The 21,265-nt window shown below is 59.4% G+C and overlaps 8 protein-coding genes across 8 annotated transcripts; 5 read left to right on the top strand and 3 right to left on the bottom strand.

Annotated features, from left to right (window-relative positions):
- The first annotated feature begins 278 nt into the window (after positions 1 to 278).
- CDEST_10354 (Putative Endonuclease/exonuclease/phosphatase superfamily) lies at positions 279 to 4,201 on the top strand. The gene is made up of 5 exons (XM_062926512.1): positions 279 to 930; positions 1,090 to 1,590; positions 1,655 to 1,781; positions 1,888 to 1,929; positions 1,996 to 4,201. The coding sequence occupies exons 1-5, from the start codon at positions 840 to 842 to the stop codon at positions 4,121 to 4,123; spliced, it is 2,889 nt and encodes a 962-aa protein (XP_062782563.1). The 5' UTR covers positions 279 to 839; the 3' UTR covers positions 4,124 to 4,201.
- Positions 4,202 to 4,761: 560 nt separating this feature from the next.
- On the bottom strand, positions 4,762 to 5,059 carry CDEST_10353 (uncharacterized protein; the record flags this gene model as incomplete). Its single annotated transcript, XM_062926511.1, has 1 exon — positions 4,762 to 5,059. One exon carries the CDS (start codon positions 5,057 to 5,059, stop codon positions 4,787 to 4,789), a length of 273 nt encoding a protein of 90 aa, XP_062782562.1. The 3' UTR covers positions 4,762 to 4,786.
- A 579-nt stretch (positions 5,060 to 5,638) lies between these two features.
- Positions 5,639 to 8,244, top strand: CDEST_10352 (Putative cytochrome P450). The gene is made up of 5 exons (XM_062926510.1): positions 5,639 to 6,044; positions 6,148 to 6,298; positions 6,423 to 6,871; positions 6,953 to 7,185; positions 7,319 to 8,244. The coding sequence occupies exons 1-5, from the start codon at positions 5,979 to 5,981 to the stop codon at positions 7,998 to 8,000; spliced, it is 1,581 nt and encodes a 526-aa protein (XP_062782561.1). The 5' UTR covers positions 5,639 to 5,978; the 3' UTR covers positions 8,001 to 8,244.
- Positions 8,245 to 9,467: 1,223 nt separating this feature from the next.
- Positions 9,468 to 10,855, top strand: CDEST_10351 (Putative glycoside hydrolase, family 5, glycoside hydrolase superfamily; the record flags this gene model as incomplete). Its single annotated transcript, XM_062926509.1, has 2 exons — positions 9,468 to 10,082; positions 10,193 to 10,855. The coding sequence occupies 2 exons, from the start codon at positions 9,468 to 9,470 to the stop codon at positions 10,853 to 10,855; spliced, it is 1,278 nt and encodes a 425-aa protein (XP_062782560.1).
- A 992-nt stretch (positions 10,856 to 11,847) lies between these two features.
- CDEST_10350 (Putative Zinc finger, CCCH-type) lies at positions 11,848 to 14,466 on the top strand. The gene is made up of 4 exons (XM_062926508.1): positions 11,848 to 12,040; positions 12,132 to 12,236; positions 12,302 to 12,498; positions 12,557 to 14,466. Exons 1-4 carry the CDS (start codon positions 11,995 to 11,997, stop codon positions 14,216 to 14,218), a joined length of 2,010 nt encoding a protein of 669 aa, XP_062782559.1. The 5' UTR covers positions 11,848 to 11,994; the 3' UTR covers positions 14,219 to 14,466.
- A 118-nt stretch (positions 14,467 to 14,584) lies between these two features.
- Positions 14,585 to 15,377, bottom strand: CDEST_10349 (Putative small ribosomal subunit protein uS10). The gene is made up of 2 exons (XM_062926507.1): positions 14,948 to 15,377; positions 14,585 to 14,877 (listed from the first exon to the last, which is right to left on the bottom strand). The coding sequence occupies exons 1-2, from the start codon at positions 15,208 to 15,210 to the stop codon at positions 14,793 to 14,795; spliced, it is 348 nt and encodes a 115-aa protein (XP_062782558.1). The 5' UTR covers positions 15,211 to 15,377; the 3' UTR covers positions 14,585 to 14,792.
- Positions 15,378 to 15,944: 567 nt separating this feature from the next.
- CDEST_10348 (Putative ubiquitin system component CUE, UBA-like superfamily) lies at positions 15,945 to 21,214 on the top strand (the record flags this gene model as incomplete). Its single annotated transcript, XM_062926506.1, has 2 exons — positions 15,945 to 17,137; positions 17,195 to 21,214. The coding sequence occupies 2 exons, from the start codon at positions 15,945 to 15,947 to the stop codon at positions 18,039 to 18,041; spliced, it is 2,040 nt and encodes a 679-aa protein (XP_062782557.1). The 3' UTR covers positions 18,042 to 21,214.
- Positions 16,626 to 21,214, bottom strand: CDEST_10347 (Putative Zinc finger C2H2-type). Its single transcript, XM_062926505.1, has 3 exons — positions 19,860 to 21,214; positions 17,193 to 19,810; positions 16,626 to 17,135 (listed from the first exon to the last, which is right to left on the bottom strand). Exons 1-2 carry the CDS (start codon positions 20,863 to 20,865, stop codon positions 18,081 to 18,083), a joined length of 2,736 nt encoding a protein of 911 aa, XP_062782556.1. The 5' UTR covers positions 20,866 to 21,214; the 3' UTR covers positions 16,626 to 17,135; positions 17,193 to 18,080.
- Positions 21,215 to 21,265: the final 51 nt, after the last annotated feature.

Raw genomic sequence — 21,265 nt, 5'->3', positions numbered from 1 at the left:
TGAAGAATATTGGACAAGGAAAAAAAAAAGTCGGCAAGGCTGAAAAGGCCGGTTCAAAATAAAGTGGAGACGGAGCTTAGGTGTGGCTTGTGCTTACCGAGAGTGGACTCTGAGTGGTTCCCTGGCATGTGTGGCTGGCCTCTTCAGCCTTGCGCCAAGCTCCCCCTGTCACCCCTGCGAACGCTAGGCCAAAGGCGGACTGACCAGGCCTGTTGCTTCGAGCTGTGCCAAAAGAAGCTCCAGTGGCTCTTTTTTCTCGCTCTGTCAAAACCTTGTCATCCACATCCACATCCACATCCACCGACCAGGCCCTCTATTCAGTCATCTTCCTTGTCGCCGTAACCAGGGCAAAGTCATCGTCAACACGAGCTCCACGGTCCAGCGGGGGGGTCGCCGCACTGTCGCAAAAAAGAACCGGAACCTGGACAGCCCAACCACGCGATTCGCTTTTCGATCACCGATCCCGTTCAATCCGCGCCCGCCGCGCCGCCCGCACTGCGCGCGCAGTGTTGCATCCCTTCCCCCCTCCCTCGGGCCGCCGAGGCAAGGCGTACGGAGGATTCCTGGTGTGCGGTCTGCTCTGCTCTGCCTGGGCTTGCCAAATTGTTGTTTTGTGCCGATTCCCTGCACAATTGCTCGCCCTATTTCTGCTCTTCTCTCCCTCTCCCCCCCCTCCATCCACTCTTCCCTCTTGTCAACTGCACTTGGTTGCTCGCCGGATCCGCCGGATGAGCTTCTTTTCTCTTTGTTATTTTGCCGCCGCGTGAGCTGAGAAGACGGAATAAAAGCAAGAAAAAGACGAAGAGAAGGATAAGAAGCTTCCCCCAAGAAGGTTCACCATGTCGTCCAAGTACAAGGGCAAGGACAGCGGCGTCGCGTTGGTCTTCAATGGCCAATGGGTCAGCTGGTTGCACACCACCGTAGCTTACAGTAAGTCGGCGCGAAACCTGAAGCTATCGCGATGTTGCGCGTGGCATCGGGGGGCAGCAGCAGCACTAGTCTCCCCTCCGCTCCCGATTGCTCTATCTAACTCGTACGGCGTCAAGCACGAAAGAGCTCCCGCAAGCTGACATGTCACTCCCACAATAGGTGCATTCATCAGCGCATTCATCGTCGGTGTTTCGCTGCACTACCACAAGATTGTCCAGAATGAGTGGTACGGATACCCCGAAGAGTGGTTTCCCTCCGTCTCGGCGACCATTGGCGACCGATACCCCGAGCGGTCTTTCTACATGTTCTTCATCGCCATCACCTCAGGCCCGCGCTTCGCTCTCGTCGGCCTGTGGTATCTCCTGACGAGGAGACCCGGCCAGACGCTGCCCAAGTTCACCTTCGCAATGGGCATCCTGCGCACCGTCATGTGCGGCGGGTTCACCTACGTCACCTCGACCGACGACCACGACTGGCACGACATCTTCATGATCTCCTACATTGTCGCATCTCTGCCCTGGACCATTGGCTGCGTTCTGCTGAGCCCGCCGAACCCCCAGGCGATCAAGTACCGCAAATGGATTGCTTCGTCCTTCTTCGGAACTCTGGTGCCCTTGATCTACTTCTTCATCCAACATAAGGTTCACCGCGTCGCCGGAGGTAAGTTTGCTCGGCAAAGACGCGCGTCGCGAACCTTGGAAACCTCAGAACTGACGCCGCATAGCCTACACCATCTACGCCTTCTTCGAATGGGCCCTCATCCTCTTCGATGTCGCCTTTGACGCCGTCACGGCCCTCGACTTCAGCACTTTCGAAGTGGTCATCAAGGATGTCCGGGGAGCAAGCAAGGGGTACGTCCAATGGCTTCCGAAATAGAGTCAAGTACATACTTGTACATCAGGCCACAATAAAAAACTACAATCCATTTGGGAGCGCATAGTCTAAGTCTCGACACAGTGAAAACCGGTCCTCAGTTCCGTCTGCCGTTTTGGAGAAGGAGTAAGTCTCCCCTGCCCCGATATCGAAGGTTCACCAGGCGCACGAAGCTGACTCGATCGATTGCAGGAAGGAAAAGGCCACGGCCGGGGTTTTGACCGGTCCCTTCACGTGGGCGGGTGCCCTTGACACCGCCGCCGATGTTTACCACGGTTTCATCTTCTGGACCATGCTGACCGGCCTCGGCGTGTGCGTGTGGTACTTCCCGCTGTGGCACATGGGCATTTCGGGATACGAGGCCTTCGTCATGTCCACCATTCTGCCCGCCGTCCTGGGAATCCGCGGAATCCGGTCCCTTGTCGTCAGCAACCAGCGGGCCGTTCACCTCGTCTCGCTGGTCGGTCTGCTGGCATATCAAGTAACCGACCCTGCCTACCGTCTCTTCACTGTGGGCTTCGCCGTCGCCACGTCCTGCCTCGCCTGGACCGCCACGCTATGGTCCGAGAGAGCGCACCAGAGCCGCCTAGAGTCCAAGATTCTGGCGTGGACCATCGGTCTTATTGCCTCGTCCACGGCCAAGTTTATCTGGTGGACCAACAACCCCCTATGGCCCGTCATGCACGCCGCCAACGGGGGCTGGAATGCGACAGGCTTTGCCATCGCCGTTGTCGCCGCCCTGCGCTTTACTAGGAGGACGCCCCTGACTGCCGGCGACTACCCCGAGGACTCTCAGAAGCGCGGCTCGTCTCTCCTCGCCGCCTTTGGTGTCGGTGGTCTGTTCTTCGGCATGCATTCCCTGCTCTCCGATACGAGCACCATGATTCTCTGGGTCTGGGACGGCTACCCGATCCGGGGACCTACATCCAACACGTACGGCTGGATGACTGCCGTCGCCATGACTGCTGGTCTCCTGATGGGCCTGTACCGGCCTGCTGTCATGAGCTCGTGGACTGCCTACGGCATCGGCTGTGTTGGCGCCGCCGTCTTGACATCTTACCACCACTGGTTCGGCTACTACGGCGCGCTGACGACTGCGGTCTACCTCATGGGCCTTTCCGTTCCGTTTCTCTCCAACGCGGCCAAGAGAAGCCCAGGAACGACGTTTGGTCTCGGGTTCTTCATCTACAACGTCATGGTCCTGTTCCACGTCTGGGTTGTCGCCTACGCCTTCGTCCCCGGTGGCCCTCTTGTGCGCGAGCACACTGACTGGGTCATGATCACGACTTTCCTCCTGATCGGCGCCGGCGTCTTCGACCTGACCTCGTCGCAAGCCCGCCGCCGCGAGACCCGTCGTTCATCTCCGTCGCAGCATAAGAAGTATCACACGGTCGCGGCCGCCTTCGTCAACGTTGTCTTCCTCGCCGCGGCATTCATGCGGTTCCCCACGAACGACTACAAGCCCTACCATGCGGAGGACCGCATTATGACGGCCGGCATCTGGACGATCCACTTCTCGCTGGACAACGACATGTGGTCATCCGAGTACCGCATGCGCGATCTGATCAAGGAGTTGGAGCTGGACGTGGTCGGTCTCCTCGAGTCGGACCTTCAACGTATCATCATGGGCAACCGCGACACGACGCAGTTCCTCGCCGAGGACCTCGGCATGTACGTCGACTACGGCCCGGGCCCGAACAAGCACACGTGGGGCTCGGCGCTGCTTTCCAAATTCCCGATCCTCAAGTCGACGCACCACCTCCTGCCGAGCCCCGTCGGCGAGCTGGCGCCGGCCATCGCCGCGACCCTGGACGTGTACGGGCAGGAAGTGGACGTATTCGTGTTCCACTCGGGCCAGGAGGAGGACCCCGAAGACCGGCGGCTGCAGACGGAGTACCTCTCGAAGCTCATGGGCGAGTCCAAGAACCCGTCGGTGCTGCTGTCGTACCTCGTGACGAAGCCTCTGGAGGGCAACTACAACACGTATGTCAGCAGCACGTCGGGGATGCACGATGTGGACCCGAGCGACTGGGACCGGTGGTGCGAGTACATCCTTTACAAGGGCCTCAAGCGCACGGGGTACGCGCGCGTCAGCCGCAGCACCATCACGGATACGGAGCTGCAAGTGGCCAAGTTTGTGATCCCGCAGACCAAGGAGGAGGTGCAGCGGATCGAGGCGGTGGACGACGAGACGCGCAACAAACGCGTGGCGGAGGAGGAGGTGCCGCAGGGCTGGCGGTTCCCGGGCATGTTCCGGGGCCAAGGCGTGCGCGACCACCGGTACCACGTTTTCAGCGAGCCGAGATACTACAATCACTGAGTTATGGAATATGAGTTTATGGGGTATTATGTGGCATGGGGTTTAGGGGTTTGGGGGTTATGGAGGGGAGTATACGTGCCACGAAGGGTGATGGGAGGTGTAATGTCGGGTGTTTATTTATGAGGCAGTGAGACATATACTAATACATTGAGTGTACATGACCGGTTAACGTGTGGGATGGATGATAGATAGTATTGAAGACGGGAGAAGGGAAGGTGATGAAGATCCTCGGCTTGTCATGGCGTGGATGGTGTTGCTGACGAAGCCGTCAGTACTAGGACTAGGTACACACAGTTGACGGACCATACGGAGGGCGAGGCTCGATAAGACATTGCGGAGTTCCGTCCATCTCTTGTACGACCTTCCTCATGCGAGCATCGTCGCCGAGTCGGCCCTGAAGATTGATTGCCTTCAGATCCGAAGCCTCCAAGCCGATGATAGACCTACCCACAACATCTGGATCTCGATCAGCTTACCTAATGCAGCAAATCAACTTCCCTGTGTTGGCTGAGCTACGCAATCCATTTATTTGCCCGAGGTTAGTTAGGTAGGTAGCTTTCCTCAGCAGGCGACAGAGTTACTCTGTACAATGTAGGAGTAGTGTACAGGGTATCTGTATCGTACATAGGTATGGGGCCATTCTCGCGAGAACAGCCACGGTTCTCACGGATGCACGGCAACAGAAAAACGGCTTAAGGACATCTCGGGCCGGCGCCAAACGAGAATCGAGGGCGGACCTGGGGCGGAATTCCCTACCGCTCTCCGTTTTGGGGACTCCACTTGTCGCCGGTACCCGAAGCTCGCCGCTGACAACAACTCGTTTTTGTCCTTCTCCAACTCTTCAAGGACAGGAAAGAAAGGGGGGAAAACTTTGCAGCAAAAGAGACAACAGAGATGACCTTGGGGGCTGGGGGAGGAGGGCGGGAGGGGGACCATTTAGTAATAGGCCTGCAGCATGACGGGGGGTTCTTGTCATCACGTCGCCTCTCGTTGGTTCACATGCCTCGAGTTACGAAACGGGTGCGGGGATTTTATGTGGGATTTCTGGGCTCGGATGGGGATCTGATCTTGGGGTAGGGTGGTTAGCTGCGGGTGAAAAAGCTGGGGTAGGCCGTCACCAGAGACCTACACCACAACAGTATCAGCTTGATACAGAGCGTGGTGTCTTGTACATCGTAATGTGTACGATGTACACCAAAAGACCCCCCCCCGCGACTAGCCGCGAACGCCGGGTCCGGTCCCAGGATGGACCCCCGAACAGGAAAGGTCCCAGGAGATTGCCCGCCGCGCCATGAGATGAAAGGGCAGCTTTGCTGTTGGAACGCTGGAGGAGAAGTACAGCGTGCAGCGTAGGTAGTGGTAGTGGGGGACATACCCCAAACGATACCTGTCTCTGCCCGCCCGTCCGTCCACCCGCCCGCCCACTCCATCTCGGGTTCCATCTTTGGGTTCCATCTTGGACCGTGGAAAGCCGAGCAGGAGGCATTTTTGGGGGCGGGCGTGTGTTGGAAGGGGCTAAGCTTTTTCGTCTTTTGCTCCCTCCCGGGTGCATGACGAGACAATAAGAGCGAGAGGATGTCCGCCGGGACGGACGGGACGGAGGGTTCCTGTCTCTCCTTTTTCTTCTGGATTAGTTGTGTAGTAGCCAAAAAAGAAAAAGGGTCCGGTGGTTTTCTGTGTTTCTTACAAGTTACAACCGAATCGAACCCTGAGAAGAGACCTCCCATTGTTGGATTTTGTCTTTTTTCCTCTCCCTCTCACAGTTGAAAGAAGAGGGAAAACAAAACTCGGCATCTGATTATTGGAACTCCCGTCTTCCCCCCTCCCCCCCACCCTCCTCTGAGAACAAACGATCATGGCGCCCGAGACGAGTCATCTCTGGCTCTGGCTGGGTTTTGCCGCCGTAGCAGGCGTCGTATACGTAAGTCCCTCTCTCTCTGTGGGCTTCACTCTGGAAAGATCTTGGGATATGGCACAATGAGCGAGAGTTGCATCCGAACTGACAGCACGGAAACCCTCCATAGGTCACTGGCATCGTCGTCTACCGCCTCTTCTTCCACCCGCTGGCCAAGTACCCGGGCCCCTTGATCGCCAAGATCACGGATGGCTACCAGCTCTACCACGCGTGGAATGGCGACCGCCACCTGGACTTTTACAAGCTTCACAACCAATACGGTGCGTAATAGTTCTGTCTCGTCTCATCTCACACTTGACCCGTCCGCATCTCATTCCTCATGTTCTCCTCGTCTCGTCGTGAAGCAAACGCCGCTCACTTACTAACACACACACGCACAAATAGGCAACGTCGTCCGCTTCGGCCCCAACTCGCTCTCGTTCAACTCGGCGACGTCGCTCAAGGACATCTACGGCTTCCGCACCAACGTGCGCAAGGCCGAGTTCTACGATGCCTTCGTCCACCCGGCGCCCAACACGCACAACGCGCGCGACAAGGAGATCCACGCGCGCAAGCGCCGCGTGCTCGCCCACGGCTTCTCTGACAGCGCCATGAAGGAGATGGAGCGCTACATCCTGGGCAACGTGCGCGCCTTCACGACCGAGGTCGGCCGCGGCGCCTCGGATGAGACCAAGGGCTGGTCGACGCCCAAGAACATGGCCGACTGGTGCAACTACCTGGCCATGGACATCCTCGGGGACCTGTCGTTCGGCAAGGCGTTCCACATGCTGGAGGCACCCGATAACCGGTTCGCGCTGGACTTGATTGCCGCGGCGACCAAGAGGCATCTTCTCGTACGTGCCCCCCTCGGCCCCCTTATATATCAACCTGTGATGTGACAGCAACCTGGACTGACGGGCGGGGAAAACAAACAGTGCGGCACGATGCCCATCGTCGACAAGCTCAAGCTCGACAGGCTCCTGTTTCCGACCATCGCGGCCGGCCGCGCGCGGTACATGGCCTACAGCAAGGGGCAGCTGACGGAACGCACCAAGATGGGCGAGGACACTGACCGACGCGACTTCTTCTACTACCTCCTCAAGGCGCGCGACCCGGAGACGGGGCAGGGCTTCTCGGTGCCGGAGCTCTGGGGCGAGTCGAATCTGCTGTAAGTACACTCACTGCCCAGTAGTAGTAGTAGTAGTAGTAGTCGAGATGGGGGGATGGCAGAAAGACGGGAGTGAAGTGTTAGTCACACGCGCGCAGCAACGCTGACAGAAGAAACCTTTCCCCCTCAATAGTATCATCGCCGGCGCCGACACAACATCGACGGCCATGGCCGCGACGCTCTTCTACCTCGTCCGCAACGCAGCGGCCCTCGAGCGAGTGACGGCCGAGGTGCGCGGCAAGTTCGCCAACGTCGAGGACATCCGCCAGGGCGCGGCGCTCAACACGTGCAACTACCTCCGCGCCTGCATCGACGAGGCCATGCGCCTGTCCCCCTCGGTGGGCGGCCTCCTCCCGCGCGAGGTGCTCGCCGGCGGCGCGACCATCGACGGCGCCCGCGTGCCCGAGGGCACCGTCGTCGGCACGCCGCACTACACGATCCACCACAACGAGGCGTATTACCCGTCGGCGTACGCGTACGCGCCGGAGCGGTGGATCGTCGGCGAGGCGAACCCGGCGTTCGGAGGCCGGGCGACGACGGAGGAGGACGTGGCGCGGGCCCAGAGCGCCTTCTGCCCCTTCTCCATCGGCGCGCGCGGGTGTATCGGCAAGGGGCTGGCGTACGCCGAGATGTCGACGGCGCTGGCCCGGACGCTGTTCCTGTACGACCTGCGCAAGGCCGTCGGCGTCGAGGACCCGGCCGAGGGGCGGCCGGGTAGGGGAGAGGGCAGGGAGAGGGTCGGGGAGATGCAGCTGTTTGACACGTTTACGAGCATGAAGGACGGGCCGATGCTGGAGTTCCGGGCGAGGGCGTGATTAAGGGGTTGTCTTTTTTGGTCGGTGAGACTGTTCTTGACTTGATCCCTATGCCGAGCTGGTGATGATATCTTGTTCTCTCTTTGCGATGGGGGGCATCGATGACATATCGTCATTGAACATCGGCAGAAGCCGTGATTTTCACATGTAAGCAGGCATGTCTGTTATGTTAAGCTTAGGTTGAAAGAAATGATAAAAATAAGAATAAGATGCAAGTGAACGGAGCGAGGAGAGACGGTGGAACCCAAGAAAGACTCTTCGTCCTCATGCCTCTCCCCTCCCCTCCAATCTTGTCCGTCCGAACTTGCGCACCATTCACATCGTCGTATTGCTTTTGCTTCCCCCCCGTTCCCATTCTGTCTTCCCCAACTTCCCCTTCGAGCCTGGCTCTCCTCGGCATCCATGGCTGTCGGCTCTTGATCGGCAGTGGGCGTTTCCCTGTCAGGAACGGCGCGTCCCCTCCCCCACCGCTTGCTGTCCGTTTCTTTTCCTCCACGAGTCCTGGACCCGGTTTGTTTTTGTCTCTTGACGTCTCGTTTGGGGAAAAAGGGCGCGTCATAGTACATGGAACCACACACCGACTAGGCCTGGGTCCCTCGCTCTTGTTCGTCCGGTTCTTGCGGGGATCACGGAGCCGAGAGAACACTGCTCCACCCCCATGGCAACCTCGACGACAGACACACACACACACTCATTCACTCACACACCTCGTGATGAAGCAGGACTCAGAAGAGGGGAGGGTGTACTAGTATGTGTGGGGAGAGAGAAGAAGCTGGGGAGAGAGGAGGGTGGTCCCGTCGGCAGATTCGACAAGCAATGCGGGGGCGGGACGAGCAGCCCAACCTCGAGCATGTTCCTGGACTGCTACGCGGAGCAACCTTGATTCTGTTCCTGGCCCGTCATCACCTGATTTACCCGCTTGGGCACCTCTCTCTCATATGTCCCCCTCGTTCTTCCACTTCAAAAGTCTTGGCCCCCTTTGCCTGACCCGTCGGCATCCAGCGGTCCCTCGGCTGTGCTCTCGTCTTCTCGGGCGAAAGCAGCCCCCGAGCTTCGTCTCGCCCTGTGCCTTCTCGAGAGCGTGAAGAGAGACGCCGACGAACCCGAGAGATGCCCCGCTGCAGGCGACGAACATGGTAGCCGACTAGTCATGAACACTCGACCCAGCAAGGGCGCTTGTCGAATATGGTCTGGTCCCGAGGTCCCGCTGCCACTGCTGCTGCTGCTGCTGCCGCTGCCAATGTTCGTGATGTCAGAGACCGGTCCATGGCGTCGCCCTGCGTGTTCCGCTCTCGGTCCGCGAGGGGAGGAGGTCGGGCGAGGAGCAGACTGAGGGACGCTCTTTGGATGGGAGTGATATAAGAGCCCAAGAAAACTCGTCTACTCTCAGTCATGAAAGCCCTTTCGACCCCAACTCCCTCCCTCTTTCTCTCATACACACACACATACACGCCCTCGCCAGCCACGATGAAGCTTCTCGCCTCCCTGCTGGCCGTCGCCGGCACCGTCGCGCCCCTCTGCGCCGCCGCCGCCCTTCCCCAGGCCCGACAGACGAGCTGGCCCAACGGGCCCTTCACGACCAACGGCCGCTGGCAGCAGGACGCCTCGGGCAACAACGTCAACTTCGCCGGCACCAACTGGCCAGGCCACGGCGAGGTCATGGTGCCCGAGGGCCTGCAGTACAACTCGGTCGAGGAGGTCGTCAGCAAGATCAAGAGCCTCGGCATGAACGCTATCCGGCTGACCTTCGCCATCGAGCTCGTGGACCAGATCTACGCCAACGGCGGCGAAGACGTCGACCTGCGCACCGCCTTCGTCGAGGGGCTCGGCGAGACCAACGGCACCGCCGTGCTCGCGCGCGTGCTCGAGCGGAACCCGTCCTTCACCGAGGCCACGACCCGGCTGCAGGTCTACGACGCCATCGCCGCCGAGTGCGCGCGCCAAGAAATCTACATCCTGCTCGACAACCACATGTCCAAGGGCAAGTGGTGCTGCTCCGGCAACGACGGCAACACCTGGTGGGGGGACCGCGAGTTCGACGCCGCCAACTGGGTGCGCGGCCTGGCCTACATGGCCGAGCATGTAAGTCTTTCTTTCTTTTGCCTGACTGACGACCACCTTTCCGCAGTTTACCCCTTCTCCCTCCCCCCCCCCTCGGGCCCCAGTGCAAGTAACTGACATCCTGTCTCCAGGGCAAGTCATGGCCGGCGCTCGTCGCCATGTCCCTCCGTAACGAGCTCCGTCAGGCCACCGACAACCCGGAGCTCGTCGCCGCCTCGTACCACTGGCAGGACTGGTACAAGTACATCCAGCAGGGCACCGACGCCGTCAACGGCGCGAACCCGGACGTGCTCATCTACCTCTCGGGCCTCAACTACGACACGACAGTGGCACCCGTGTTCCGCGGCACGGCGCTGACGCCGGGCAACGGGACCTTCTCGCGGGCCGACTTCGACGGCTACGCCGACAAGCTCGTGCTCGAGATCCACAACTACGAGGGCAGCATCGGCAGCTGCGCGAGCCTGCGGTACAACCTGTACAACCGGGGCTTCCAGGCGATGAACGCGACGGACCCGGCGACGGCCGACGTGTTCCCCGTCGCGCTGACCGAGTTCGGGTTCAACATGAACGACGCCACGTACCAGGGCGTCTACTCGACGTGCCTGGCCGAGTACCTGCCCGAGGCGCGCGCGAGCTTCTTCATCTGGGTGCTGGTCGGCAGCTACTACACCCGCCAGGGTACGCAGAACTTTGACGAGTCGTGGGGCCTGCTCAACGTCGACTGGTCCGCCTGGCGGAACCCGGCGTACGTCGAGGAGCAGCTGAAGCCTATGGTTGCAGGTGTCATTGGATGAATCGGGGGAGAGGGGATTTCTTTGAAAAGGGTGTAGTTGTACATAGCGAAGGCCACATAAGCGCCGTATTTTCTGTACATATGAATCTGTTCATGTCTTGGTGACGAGAGCTGGTATGGTCCAACGGGATGAATCAGGGAGGAAGCTGGTCGACAATGAGTTATGATCACAAAGCTAAAAAACGGATTGCAGTCAGGTGTAATGTCAAGCATTTCTCCAATGAAATGATACCATTCAAAACAACTTGGTCATTTTAACCCTGCTTGACAGGTAAAAAATAAATAACGTGGCTATTTGATATGTTTGTCTGAATCTCTTGAGGATGTAACTAAGCACCACAGAGGTGTCTCTTGCTATTCCAACACCAAGCCGAAGTGAGAATGTGAAATCCTACGATTAGACCTTTTCATTACTCTCTCCGTGTTTAAATCTTGCCTCTTTACATGATGATGACTCTCGTCTTTGCAGAGGAAGTCAATTTTAAGAACATATGAACTCGACCTTATCTATTATTTGAAAAACTAGGAAAACGACATTCTTTTCACATTTGTATCATTATGAGCTATGGCGCACTCACAAATGAACGGTTTTACAAGCGGGTTGCAAGTGGTTGTAAAAACAGACGCCCACAGCACAATCGTCTTTTTGAATGTTCTTCAAAACTGTGGATAAGCAGCAGCGAAAAAAACAGATCGTGTTTCCTCCAATTGTAAGAACACAGATCGTTAATCACTTCAAGAAGAACACTAGAGATGCAGTGATTTCATAAATAAGTGAGTTTATAAGTGAATGTATAAGTGAATGTATAAGTGAATGTTTAAGTGACTGTGTGTGTAACTGACCGAGGACGACAAATACAGTGCTGAAACATCCCAGACTGCCAGCACACTGTGATAGCCATCCTTATCCCTCATTGGTCCGCTAGAGCGCGCTAGCGCCCAGCGCCAGCAAGGCTGCGAAAGGCTGCCGATTTCTTCCTTCAACGCCCGATTCCTCGCGCCTTCGTGACAACCAAGAGCTTCTCCTTTGTTGCCTCCCGAGCCGCCGATCCAGATCCGAGCTTGCGAATCCCTCCGAAATGACATAACCGCTGCCACGCCGATACCGAAACCACACAACTCTCGCCCACGGCTCTCAAGATGGTGGTCTGCAAGTTCTACGAACAGGGGAACTGCAGGTATGGACGTACGTCTAGCGCGATGCGCATTCTTCCGTTTCTCGTCGCGGGGGAACGGCGAAGCTTTTGAGAGAACCAAGCTGATAGGTGTGACTATAGAAAACTGCCGGTTCGAGCACCCGAGATCACAATCGAACAATCGCTATGCCGCCTTTGGCCAGACTTCGGGAGGAGGAGGAGGATTCAATCGTGGCGGCAGCGATGGTTCGTGCATCATTTGAGCCGCCCATCAGAGTGGGGCGACCTGAAGTACTGACAATTCCATGCAGCGCTGCCATATCAGCTATCGAGAGAGGCCATTGAGAAGGACCTGACGTCTGAGGCGCCGCAATGGATCTTGTCAGCCTACGGACCAGGTAGGGATGCGCCGGAGCAGCTCTTTGGAGGCCCCATGCGCGAGCAGAGTTTCGAAGAGATGAGGCTCCTTCACCTCATGGCCACGGCCGCGGGAAACCCCCAGCAAGCGGTAAGACATCTACGCGGGACCCCTCCCTTTCTACGACACCCGGCTAACGACCCCGCAGCTCAGCCAAGCGCAGGAGGTATACCAGCAAGCACAGCAGCAGATGAAGACGGCCGTCGATAATCTCGACGGCGCCATACAGTTCATTGTCTCGGCCGACCAGAAGCACCCCAACAGGATAGATATCTGCAAGCAAGGGACACAACCGGGTGGCACGACAGGGGTGTTTGCAGTCGGAAGGAGGACAACCAATTCCCTCGGCCAGCAGAACCCCTTCTCGTCCAACTCATCCTCCGCCACGACGTCAAACCCATTCGGCAGTAACCAGCCAGCCTCGTCGCCGTTTGGTGGCGCCTCCAACACCGCAGCGGCGTCGGGAAGCGCCTTCGGTCAGCCATCGCAGCCTGGTAGTACCGGCAGCGCATTTGGCCAAGCGAGCTCGCTGGGGCAGAAGCCGAACCCCTTTGGCTCGCCTGCCTTTGGCCAGCCTTCGCAGCCGTCGCAATCCGGTGGATCGGCCTTTGGCCAGCCATCACAACCTTCCTCGGCATTTGGTGCCCCGAGCCAGAGCTCGGCTCCGGCTTTTGGGCAACCGTCCCAGCCCACGTCTGCGTTCGGACAACCCAGCGCGCTCGGGGGTGGCACATCAGCTTTCGGTCAAGCGTCATCCTTGGGCCAGAAGCCGAGCCCTTTTGGAGCGCCTGCCTTTGGGCAGTCTGCGCAACCCGGCGGCGGCACCACCGGCAGCGCGTTCGGCCAGCCATCGCAGCCTGGTAGTACAGGCAGCGCATTTGGCCAAGCGAGCTCGCTGGGGCAGAAGCCGAACCCCTTTGGCGGCGCGGCAAGCGGAGCCAGTCCCTTTGCGAGCGCCGCCGCCGGTGGTAACACAGCCAGTCCTTTTGGTCAGCCGTCGCAGAACACGGCCAGCCCCAGCCCATTTGGCCAAGCAGCGCAAAACCCCGCGCAGAGTGCCAGTCCGTTTGGCGGCCCCGCGCAATCGAGCGCGAGTCCGTTCGGACAGCCGTCGCAGACAGCGGCACCTAGTGCTTTCGGGCAGCCGTCTCAGACGGCGTCGGCCAGCCCGTTTGGCCAACCAGCTCAGACTCAGCCGGCGGCGAACAGTCCCTTTGGCGCGAAGCCAGACGCCCAGCCCAGCGCATTCGGATCTGTGTCGATGGTGGCTCAGCCAACACAGCCTGCGCAACCAACCGGTGCTTTTGGCCAGCCGGCCCAGCTCGGTCAGAAACCCAACCCGTTCGGCCAGAATAGCGCATCGCCCTTTGGCCAGCCTGCGGGCGGCCAGGGCGGGGGAGGGGGAGGAGTAGCAGCAGCGAATCCGTTCGGCACCCAGCCCGCCGCGCCGGCCGCCCAACAAGCGCCGGGGGCGCCTGGGAGCGGACCGTACCCACCGGGGAGCTCCAGGCAGCACCCGCCTGTGTCAAGCTACAGTGCCAAGGGCATGGACGGGCGGCTGTCTAACTGGAAGGGCAAGCCCGTCACGTACCAGAACAACCTGCCCGGGGTGCGGGCGTTCAACGGCGCGTGGACGAGGATCTGGTTCCCCGACGGCCCGCCCAACTACTACAAAGACACGGAGCTGCCGGACGAGGCGTACGACGACGGGTCGAGGCAACAGTGGCAGGCGTTTGCGCAGACGGGCAAGTTCGAGGGGCTGATGCCTGAGTTGCCGCCAAAGCGGGAGTTTTGCCTCTGGGATCTGTAAAGGGGGGTTTAGGGATTGAGAGGGTGAAGGCCACCGGGGCTACTACCACTACTACTACTTGTACTGTTGTAAAGGAAACTGGCATTTGCACGGCGTTGACAAACGAACAAAAGGGATCAAGCAGGGGGGGGGCGGACACGGCATCTTGGACAAGTCATACTATGGTGCTGCCACACGCGCTGAGGAAGGGCGCTCACACCAATCTTCAATTATTCACTGTTTACTTTCACTCTAGAGATTGTGATGTTGGGGGCCGCCTCTGGTGGGTCTGAATTGAGTCTGATTGTTAATTCTTCGACGTATTTCGAATAGAGGCAGTACAGTCACTAGGGACAAATGTCGTGGTCATGAATTGGGGGGTTCATCAGTTGATTCGGGTGGTATCTAGACCTCCAAACTCGTCCCGCCGCCTCCGCTGGTGTGTCTAGGGAGTCGGAACCTTTCGGCAAACTAACCCCCAGATCAGCACCCACGGCGCGGCATTCCCAAGCCCAAAAAGCCCATAAAAGCCGTCGGTGTTCCCTCCTACAACAAAAACCGTCCCGTCTCAAGTCTCCATCAAGAGAGGAATCGCTTATGCGGCGATGGTGACCTCGACCTCGACACCGGCCTCGATGTTGATGATGATCTGCTTGACAATCTCGGTGGGGGCGTTGAGGCTGCGCGTTCGTTAGCATTACCGCCTGTGAAAAAAAAAGGACGACTTAGTCCAACTGGGAGATAACATACTCAATGAGGCGCTTGTGGATGCGCATCTCGAAGCAGTCCCAGGTCTTGGAACCCTCACCGCAGGGGGTCTTGCGGGTGGTGATCTTGAGGGTCTTGGTGGGCAGACGGACGGGGCCGGAGACGCGGAGGTCCTTGGACTTGGCGCGCTCGATGAGCTCGGCCGACACCTTCTCGAGGGACTGGACCTTGCGGGAGGAGAGGGTGATGCGGATCTTGTGCGTCTTGGGCGCCTCGCCGAAGTCCTTGTCCTTGTTGTAAGACATGATGACGGTTTTGTTGGGTTGGATGGACCGTGTATGGGATTTGGAGGTTGATTGGGAGAGAGGACAAGATTCCTTCACGACTCGAACGGCTTGGTTGCGGCAAAGTGATGAAGGCTGATGATGAATCTGGCTATCGAAAGCTTGAAGGGGAAAAATGAAGTTCGGTGGGCCGCGATCGCGAACTTTTTCGTGGGGTTTGGAGGTAGGGCTTTACCGAGGAGTGGAAGAGATCGCTAGACCTAATCAGGACTAGAGCCGTGTGCGATGCGAGAAACGGTACGTACCTCGAAAGCTGACAACCTGAGCGGGCGAACCCCACCAAACCGAAAAAGAAGTGCCCCGCTTCCCGCATCAAGCTCCGCCGAGAAGCTCGTCACTCTCTCTCTCCCAATTGCTTGCGTTTGCGCCGCCCGGGAAGGGAGGAGGGGCCAGCAATTGACACCAAATGAATCATCCGGCGTAAGACGGCGACACGACGACATATGAAGCCGCAACATCTCACCCCCCCCCCCCCCCCCCCCCCCCCGACTTCAACTCAACATCACCACCAACACACCCCCCGGATGCGCGATAAAGACGCGACGACGAGCTCTCCCCTGTAGAGCTCCTCCTCCCCTACAATCGCCCGCGCCCTCCCCTAAAAATCCTCAACTCATCCGCATCGTCACTCTACTATCACCAACCCCACCAACCTCGCCAAGTTCAACCTCACCACCCTCGAAACCCTTACAACCATGGCGTCCCTACCTCCCTTCGCCCCCTTCCCCCCCTCCAAATGGCGCGCCTCCCTCACCCCGCAGGACTGGTCCTCCCTGCTCGAAGCCTGGACGGCCCTCGCAAACGCCCACCTCGCCCTCCCCGACGCCCAGCTCTTCTCGACCGCAGCCGCCGCCTCCCTCCCGCCCTTCCTCGCGTCCTTCGTCGCCGAGCTCTCGACCGACGCCGCCGGCCATCCCCTCATCCCCGGCGCATCATCATCACCATCATCAACCTCCGCCTACCTCAAACCCCTTCTGAGAGCAGTCTTCGCCCTGACGTCTCGCCTCCTTACCTCCCCGACGCACCCTCCCCCACCCGAGCTCGCGACGCCCGCCTTCCTCGCCGCCTTCAGCAGGCTTTACCGCAAGAACAGCCCGGCGACGCTCTCCGCCTCCTTCGCCCTCCACGCCCCGACCCTCGAACCGCCCCTGGCGTCCCTGAAGCGAACCCTCACAAAGTCTCTCGAGGCGGGCATGAAGGCCGACCTCAAGACCCTCGAGGCCCGCCTCGCCTCCCTCAACCACCTCCTCCACGCCTGCCCCGCCGCCGCCGCCTTCTTCCTCGCCGGCTCCGACTTCCTCGACGGCCTCGTCTCCGCCTTCCGCATCACGAACCCGCCGCTGCGCAAGGTCCTCGTCGCCACCGCCTACGTCGGCCTCGTCGGCCTCGCCGCCGCGGACCGCTTCGGCATGCTCGCCGACGTCCTCTTCTCCCTCAAGTCCGCCGCCGAGGCCCACAAGGCTGGCCCGCTCAACGTGAACGATTCCCTCGTCGCCGAGCTCGTCACCGTCACACCCGTGCTGAAGCAGCTCCTGAAAAAGGCAGAGGACAAGGGCGCGGCCTCGACGGCGCTGAAGTCGCGCATCGCCGCGCTCGAGGGGTTCCGTAAGCCCGGCGGCGGCATGATGAGGCCCAAGAGGCTCGTCAAGAGGAAGATAGATAAGGGCAAGGGCAAGGACGTGGCCGATGAATCGCAGGTCCAGGCCGAGTTGCACATGCACAGGCAGAGCCAGATCTCGCTCATCCAGGATCTGTTTCCCGACTTGGGTTCGGCCTTCATTTCAAAACTGTTTGACGAGTACGGCGATAACACAGAGGTCGTCACGGCTCACTTGCTGGAGGATTCGCTTCCCCCGCACCTCGCAACGGCGGACCGTGCTGCGCAGCTGTACGTTCTCATTGAAACTTGTCTTGTTCATCACGATCTACTGCTAATACTCTACAGGTCGCCCAAGCTGGAGAGGAGAAAGAGCCAGCTCGAACCCAGACCAACGCCCCCACAACTACCAGAGCGCCATAACGTATTTGATGATGATGAACTCGATAGACTAGAACTAGACGTTTCTAAACTCCATTTCGGCAAAAAGGCCCCCGAAAGGACGGCCGACGACGTCCTGAGGGACAGATCCACCGCGCCCAACAAGGCGGCCATCTTGTCCGCACTTGCGGCGTTCGACTCGGACGACGACGAGCGCGACGACACCTACGACGCAGACGATGTTGGCGGCACGGTGGACAACGCCAACGAGGAGGCCGACGGACAGAAGGACGCCAACGAGGAGACGCTGTACAAGGCGTTCCAGGCGGACCCCAGTGTGTTTGATAGACAGGCCACGACGAGAAGGGGCCCGGCGAGAGGCAAGCTAAGGGTGGAGACGGGTATGACGGACGAGGCGATCGAGGGCTGGGCCGTGATGCTGGCAAGGAATCCCGGCCAGAAGCGTCGCCTCGAGGCTAAATACAACGGCGCCGCGGCGTTCACGGGTACCCAGACCGAGATTCTGTCGACGGCGTGGCGGGCCAGTCCGGGTGGCTCAGGTGCGGAAGAGTCCGACCCCGATGGAGGAAGCTCGTCGAGGGGCGGCAGAGGCGGTCGCGGCCGCGGGGTCGGAGGTCGTGGACGTGGTAGAGGTGGCGGTGGCAGAGGAGGCGGCAACGTGGCGGGCCCGACGGGAGAGAAGGAGACCGAGGCCGCGCGTAGGAGAAAAGAAGCCAGCAAGGGCTCGAGGGCGAACCACAACCGCCGGGACCAGAGGGCCAAGAAGATGGCGAGAGGTGGGTTCCCCGGCTGATATACCCGTATCACACAAGGCCCGAGAACACTACTACACTTAATGCAATCTCTGCCTCTTGGCATTCTGAATGGAGCTCCGCACGGAGGGTGTTGCGGCTGCTCGCTTGCCCGCGGCGGCGCCCGCCGTGTTGGTACACGTTTCCTCGTCGTAAAGGTCTTCTGTGCTAAGGGTGAGAGCGTACGGGCTCTTGATGTCCACGATACCGGGGGTTCCCGGCTGCGGGGTCAAGGCTAAGGGATGAGTGGCCGACGGCGACAAGATGCTGGCGAAAGCAGAGTGATGGAATGCTGATGGCGACATGATGCTGGTGAAAGAAGACCCGACCTCTTCGACGCCAGAGTGGCGAGATCCAAAGGCATGGTCCTTTGGTGTTGCGAGCTCCGATGTCCCTCCTATCGAGGTCAGATCGCCGTGGTCGCTTTCGTTGCGTCCGATCATGGAACGCAACGATTCACGCGAGTTGCGCCTGCTGTCAAGATACGTGCGTAGGTCGAAGCATTGCCGGCAACTGGGGTCGACCGGGTAGCAATCCGACTCGTCCCTGTACTGTAGGAGCTGTGGCCGGGCCTGCTGGCCGCATTTCTCCTGAATGTCGTCAAAGAGGTCGCCAATCGGAGTGAAGAACGTTAGTCGAGGACCGGCACCGAAGTACTTGTTGCGGCCCCAAAGCTGACCGACCAGAGCATTCGTGTCGGCGTCAACGATGGCGGCGCCGCTGTCACCCTCCACGCCGATGCCTCCGCGGATCCAGCTCTCTTCATCATCGAAGGGGTACGGCTCTTCGACGAACCACTCGCGCGTTGCCTTGCCGGTGCCGTTCTCTTCAGCGCTGACGTAGGCCGGGATCTCGCAGATCTGGCCGCGCTGTTGACCCGACGTGCGTCCGGTGGAAACCACCGTCGCGCCTGGGGTGACCACGCTCATCTTCTTGACGGGTACTTCTTTCAACAGAGGCATGGTGTCGGAGGGGAATCGGCGGAGGATGTTTGCTTGACGTGTCTTGGAGGCAATGAGGATCCAGTCGGTCACGATCAAAGGGGCTTCCTTATCCAGTTCCTCCCAGTAGGGATCGTGTGAGATGCGAGTCGTCTTCAGGTCGATGCCAGATGTGGCGGTCAAGCTGCCGAGGGTAAAATCCGTGTCGGGCATCGTGTCGTGGCGTTCGTCGATGCAACTTGCGCGATCGCTGGGGGAGGGATGCTCGACGCGGACCGATGCCCGGTGATGATAAGCGTCGACGAAGGGGTGGAAGTTGGCCAGCCAGTAGCTGCCGCCGCCGACGAGCAAGCAGGGGCCCAAGGTGGAGGTGCTCTCCTTGAAGTCGTCGGTGCCGTGGATGCCGATGCTGTCGCCCATACACGGGTTCTTGAAGTAGTAGGGGTTCCTGGCCATGCAGACCTCGTCTGGCATCTCCCTGCTCAGCCCCCTCGCCCAGACCATGCGGTCGACGGCGCCGGTAACAAAGGCGAAGGTGATTGTGGATCGATGGTTCTCGGGGAGGAGGTCTCTGATATGGACTGCGATGATGATGCGGCGAGTCCGAGATGGTTTCTGTTTGGTCATGATGCAGACTCGTCGGGATCCTGGCGTCTTACCGCGGGTGACGCTGACGACGTGGTTCGGACCGCACCATTTCGGGATGAACTCGACGAGGAACGGGAGGACGCCGTGTTCCCATACGAGAGGGAAGCTTGCGTTTTCCACCATCCGGCACAGCTGAGCCCGGGAGAAGTCACTCGGGCTGTCGGCTGTTCGGGGGGTTTGACCTGGGTGCGTTAGATGAAGCGCACCATTCGACGAAAAGCGGGCACTGACCATTCTGTTTCCTGTACTTCTTCTCGACAACGTTCTTAAGTTGCTCCCGGCATTTCTTCTTGGATACAGCCACGGACAGTATCTGCTTGATGGCCCTGTCCTCGTTGGAATCCTGTGACGGGGCCGCAAGGGCGTTTGATCCCTGAGAGGAGTTCGTGGAGGCCATGGCCCGAGCCTTAGGCTTGGATGTCGCCGCTGGCTCCTTTCCTTTGCCGGTTCCTTCGCCGCTAGCTTCCGGATGGGCACATCTGATGTGGCTCTCGAGGATCTGTTTGGTTTGGAACGAAGTCTCGGTACAACCGGGAGCCGGACAGATGAGAAGGTGCTCGAGCTTGACGTGCCAAGTGAGACCGTCCTTGGTAGAGAAGCTTGGCTGGTCACAGCCTGCCCAGTTGCATGTGTGCGTGTGGACCGTCTTGCAGTGAGACTTGAAGTCTTCCTCGCTGTCAAAGGTCTCGTCGCATTGGGGACCGAGGCAGACGAAGCGACTTTGGGCGCGGTTCTCCAATGGCTCGGTGGCAGTCTGTGTCACGGACGAGGTGGCGGAAGGCGACGCCTTCCTTGTTGGCCACTCGTACGGAAAGTCTCTCCGGGTCGGCGAGCAGCCCGAACCGGCAGAAGAAGGCTGAGAGACGACAGAAGGCGAGGAGAAGGTAACGCTGGACACGGTGCTCCAAGCCGGGGGAGGAGGTACCTGGGTGAGGGAGGGAACAGGCTGGAAGAAGGCAAGTGCTGACTGTTCGTGCCTGGGCAAAGGTTTGGGAAAGGCGTGGTCTATCTGACCAACTCCATGGGCCTGTGACCAGGCGTGCTCCCCGACGATGGCGGGCCCATGATAGAAGTCGGCGAGTGACCAGTTGTCAGGCGGCCAGCAAGGCGGAAGCGAGGCAAAGGCATCGGGGCGTGAGGGGGCCGGGGGCATGGCGCAGAGGGTGCCATGGTGCATCTGCTTTCGAAGTTTCCTCGGCCGCTCGTTCATCGCCTCTCGGGGGAGGGAGCGGGACATGTTGAGAGCTCCAGGAACCGTGTCTGGCTTACACGGATGATGGAGTCGAGAAGGGCCAATGTGCAGAAGTTGAAGTCGAGCAACAATTCGTCAATCGGCGGAGAAGAACACCAATATGCGTGTAATATGAGAGAAGAGACGCCAAAGACCGGGGGGCGAGACGAAGGGTGTACATGGCTAGGTAGGTCGAGGATGGCCGAGGGAAGCGGCCTCCTCCTCAACCTCTTCGGCTCCTTCCTCAGTGCGGCACAGCTCTTAGTCTGGTTGCCTGGTTTGGCGGTAGGCCGTGCTAGTCAAGATCTAACACGGCCCATATACCAGTTATCAAGGACAAGCCACACAGTTATCGAGACAATATACACTGTAAGCAATGGGACCACCGACTTTGGCGAACAGTCGC

The sequence above is a fragment of the Colletotrichum destructivum genome, chromosome 6 (genome assembly GCF_034447905.1).
Source record: "Colletotrichum destructivum chromosome 6, complete sequence".
In the NCBI taxonomy this organism is placed as follows: domain Eukaryota; kingdom Fungi; phylum Ascomycota; class Sordariomycetes; order Glomerellales; family Glomerellaceae; genus Colletotrichum; species Colletotrichum destructivum.
This window is presented reverse-complemented; position numbering and strand designations above follow the sequence as displayed.

Excerpts from the sequence above, each read along its gene's own strand:
- CDEST_10354 (XM_062926512.1), top strand. The coding sequence starts at position 840 with ATGTCGTCCAAGTACAAGGGCAAGGACAGCGGCGTCGCGTTGGTCTTC. Across the intron at positions 931-1,089 it reads GCACACCACCGTAGCTTACA|GTGCATTCATCAGCGCATTC; the intron begins GTAAGTCGGCGC and ends CTCCCACAATAG. Across the intron at positions 1,591-1,654 it reads GGTTCACCGCGTCGCCGGAG|CCTACACCATCTACGCCTTC; the intron begins GTAAGTTTGCTC and ends GACGCCGCATAG.
- CDEST_10352 (XM_062926510.1), top strand. The coding sequence starts at position 5,979 with ATGGCGCCCGAGACGAGTCATCTCTGGCTCTGGCTGGGTTTTGCCGCC. Across the intron at positions 6,045-6,147 it reads CCGTAGCAGGCGTCGTATAC|GTCACTGGCATCGTCGTCTA; the intron begins GTAAGTCCCTCT and ends AACCCTCCATAG. Across the intron at positions 7,186-7,318 it reads TGGGGCGAGTCGAATCTGCT|TATCATCGCCGGCGCCGACA; the intron begins GTAAGTACACTC and ends CCCCCTCAATAG.
- CDEST_10350 (XM_062926508.1), top strand. The coding sequence starts at position 11,995 with ATGGTGGTCTGCAAGTTCTACGAACAGGGGAACTGCAGGTATGGAC. Across the intron at positions 12,237-12,301 it reads CAATCGTGGCGGCAGCGATG|CGCTGCCATATCAGCTATCG; the intron begins GTTCGTGCATCA and ends AATTCCATGCAG. Across the intron at positions 12,499-12,556 it reads CGGGAAACCCCCAGCAAGCG|CTCAGCCAAGCGCAGGAGGT; the intron begins GTAAGACATCTA and ends ACGACCCCGCAG.
- CDEST_10349 (XM_062926507.1), bottom strand. The coding sequence starts at position 15,210 with ATGTCTTACAACAAGGACAAGGACTTCGGCGAGGCGCCCAAGACGCAC. Across the intron at positions 14,878-14,947 it reads ATCCACAAGCGCCTCATTGA|CCTCAACGCCCCCACCGAGA; the intron begins GTATGTTATCTC and ends ACGAACGCGCAG.
- CDEST_10347 (XM_062926505.1), bottom strand. The coding sequence starts at position 20,865 with ATGTCCCGCTCCCTCCCCCGAGAGGCGATGAACGAGCGGCCGAGGAAA. Across the intron at positions 19,811-19,859 it reads GAAGTACAGGAAACAGAATG|GTCAAACCCCCCGAACAGCC; the intron begins GTCAGTGCCCGC and ends TAACGCACCCAG.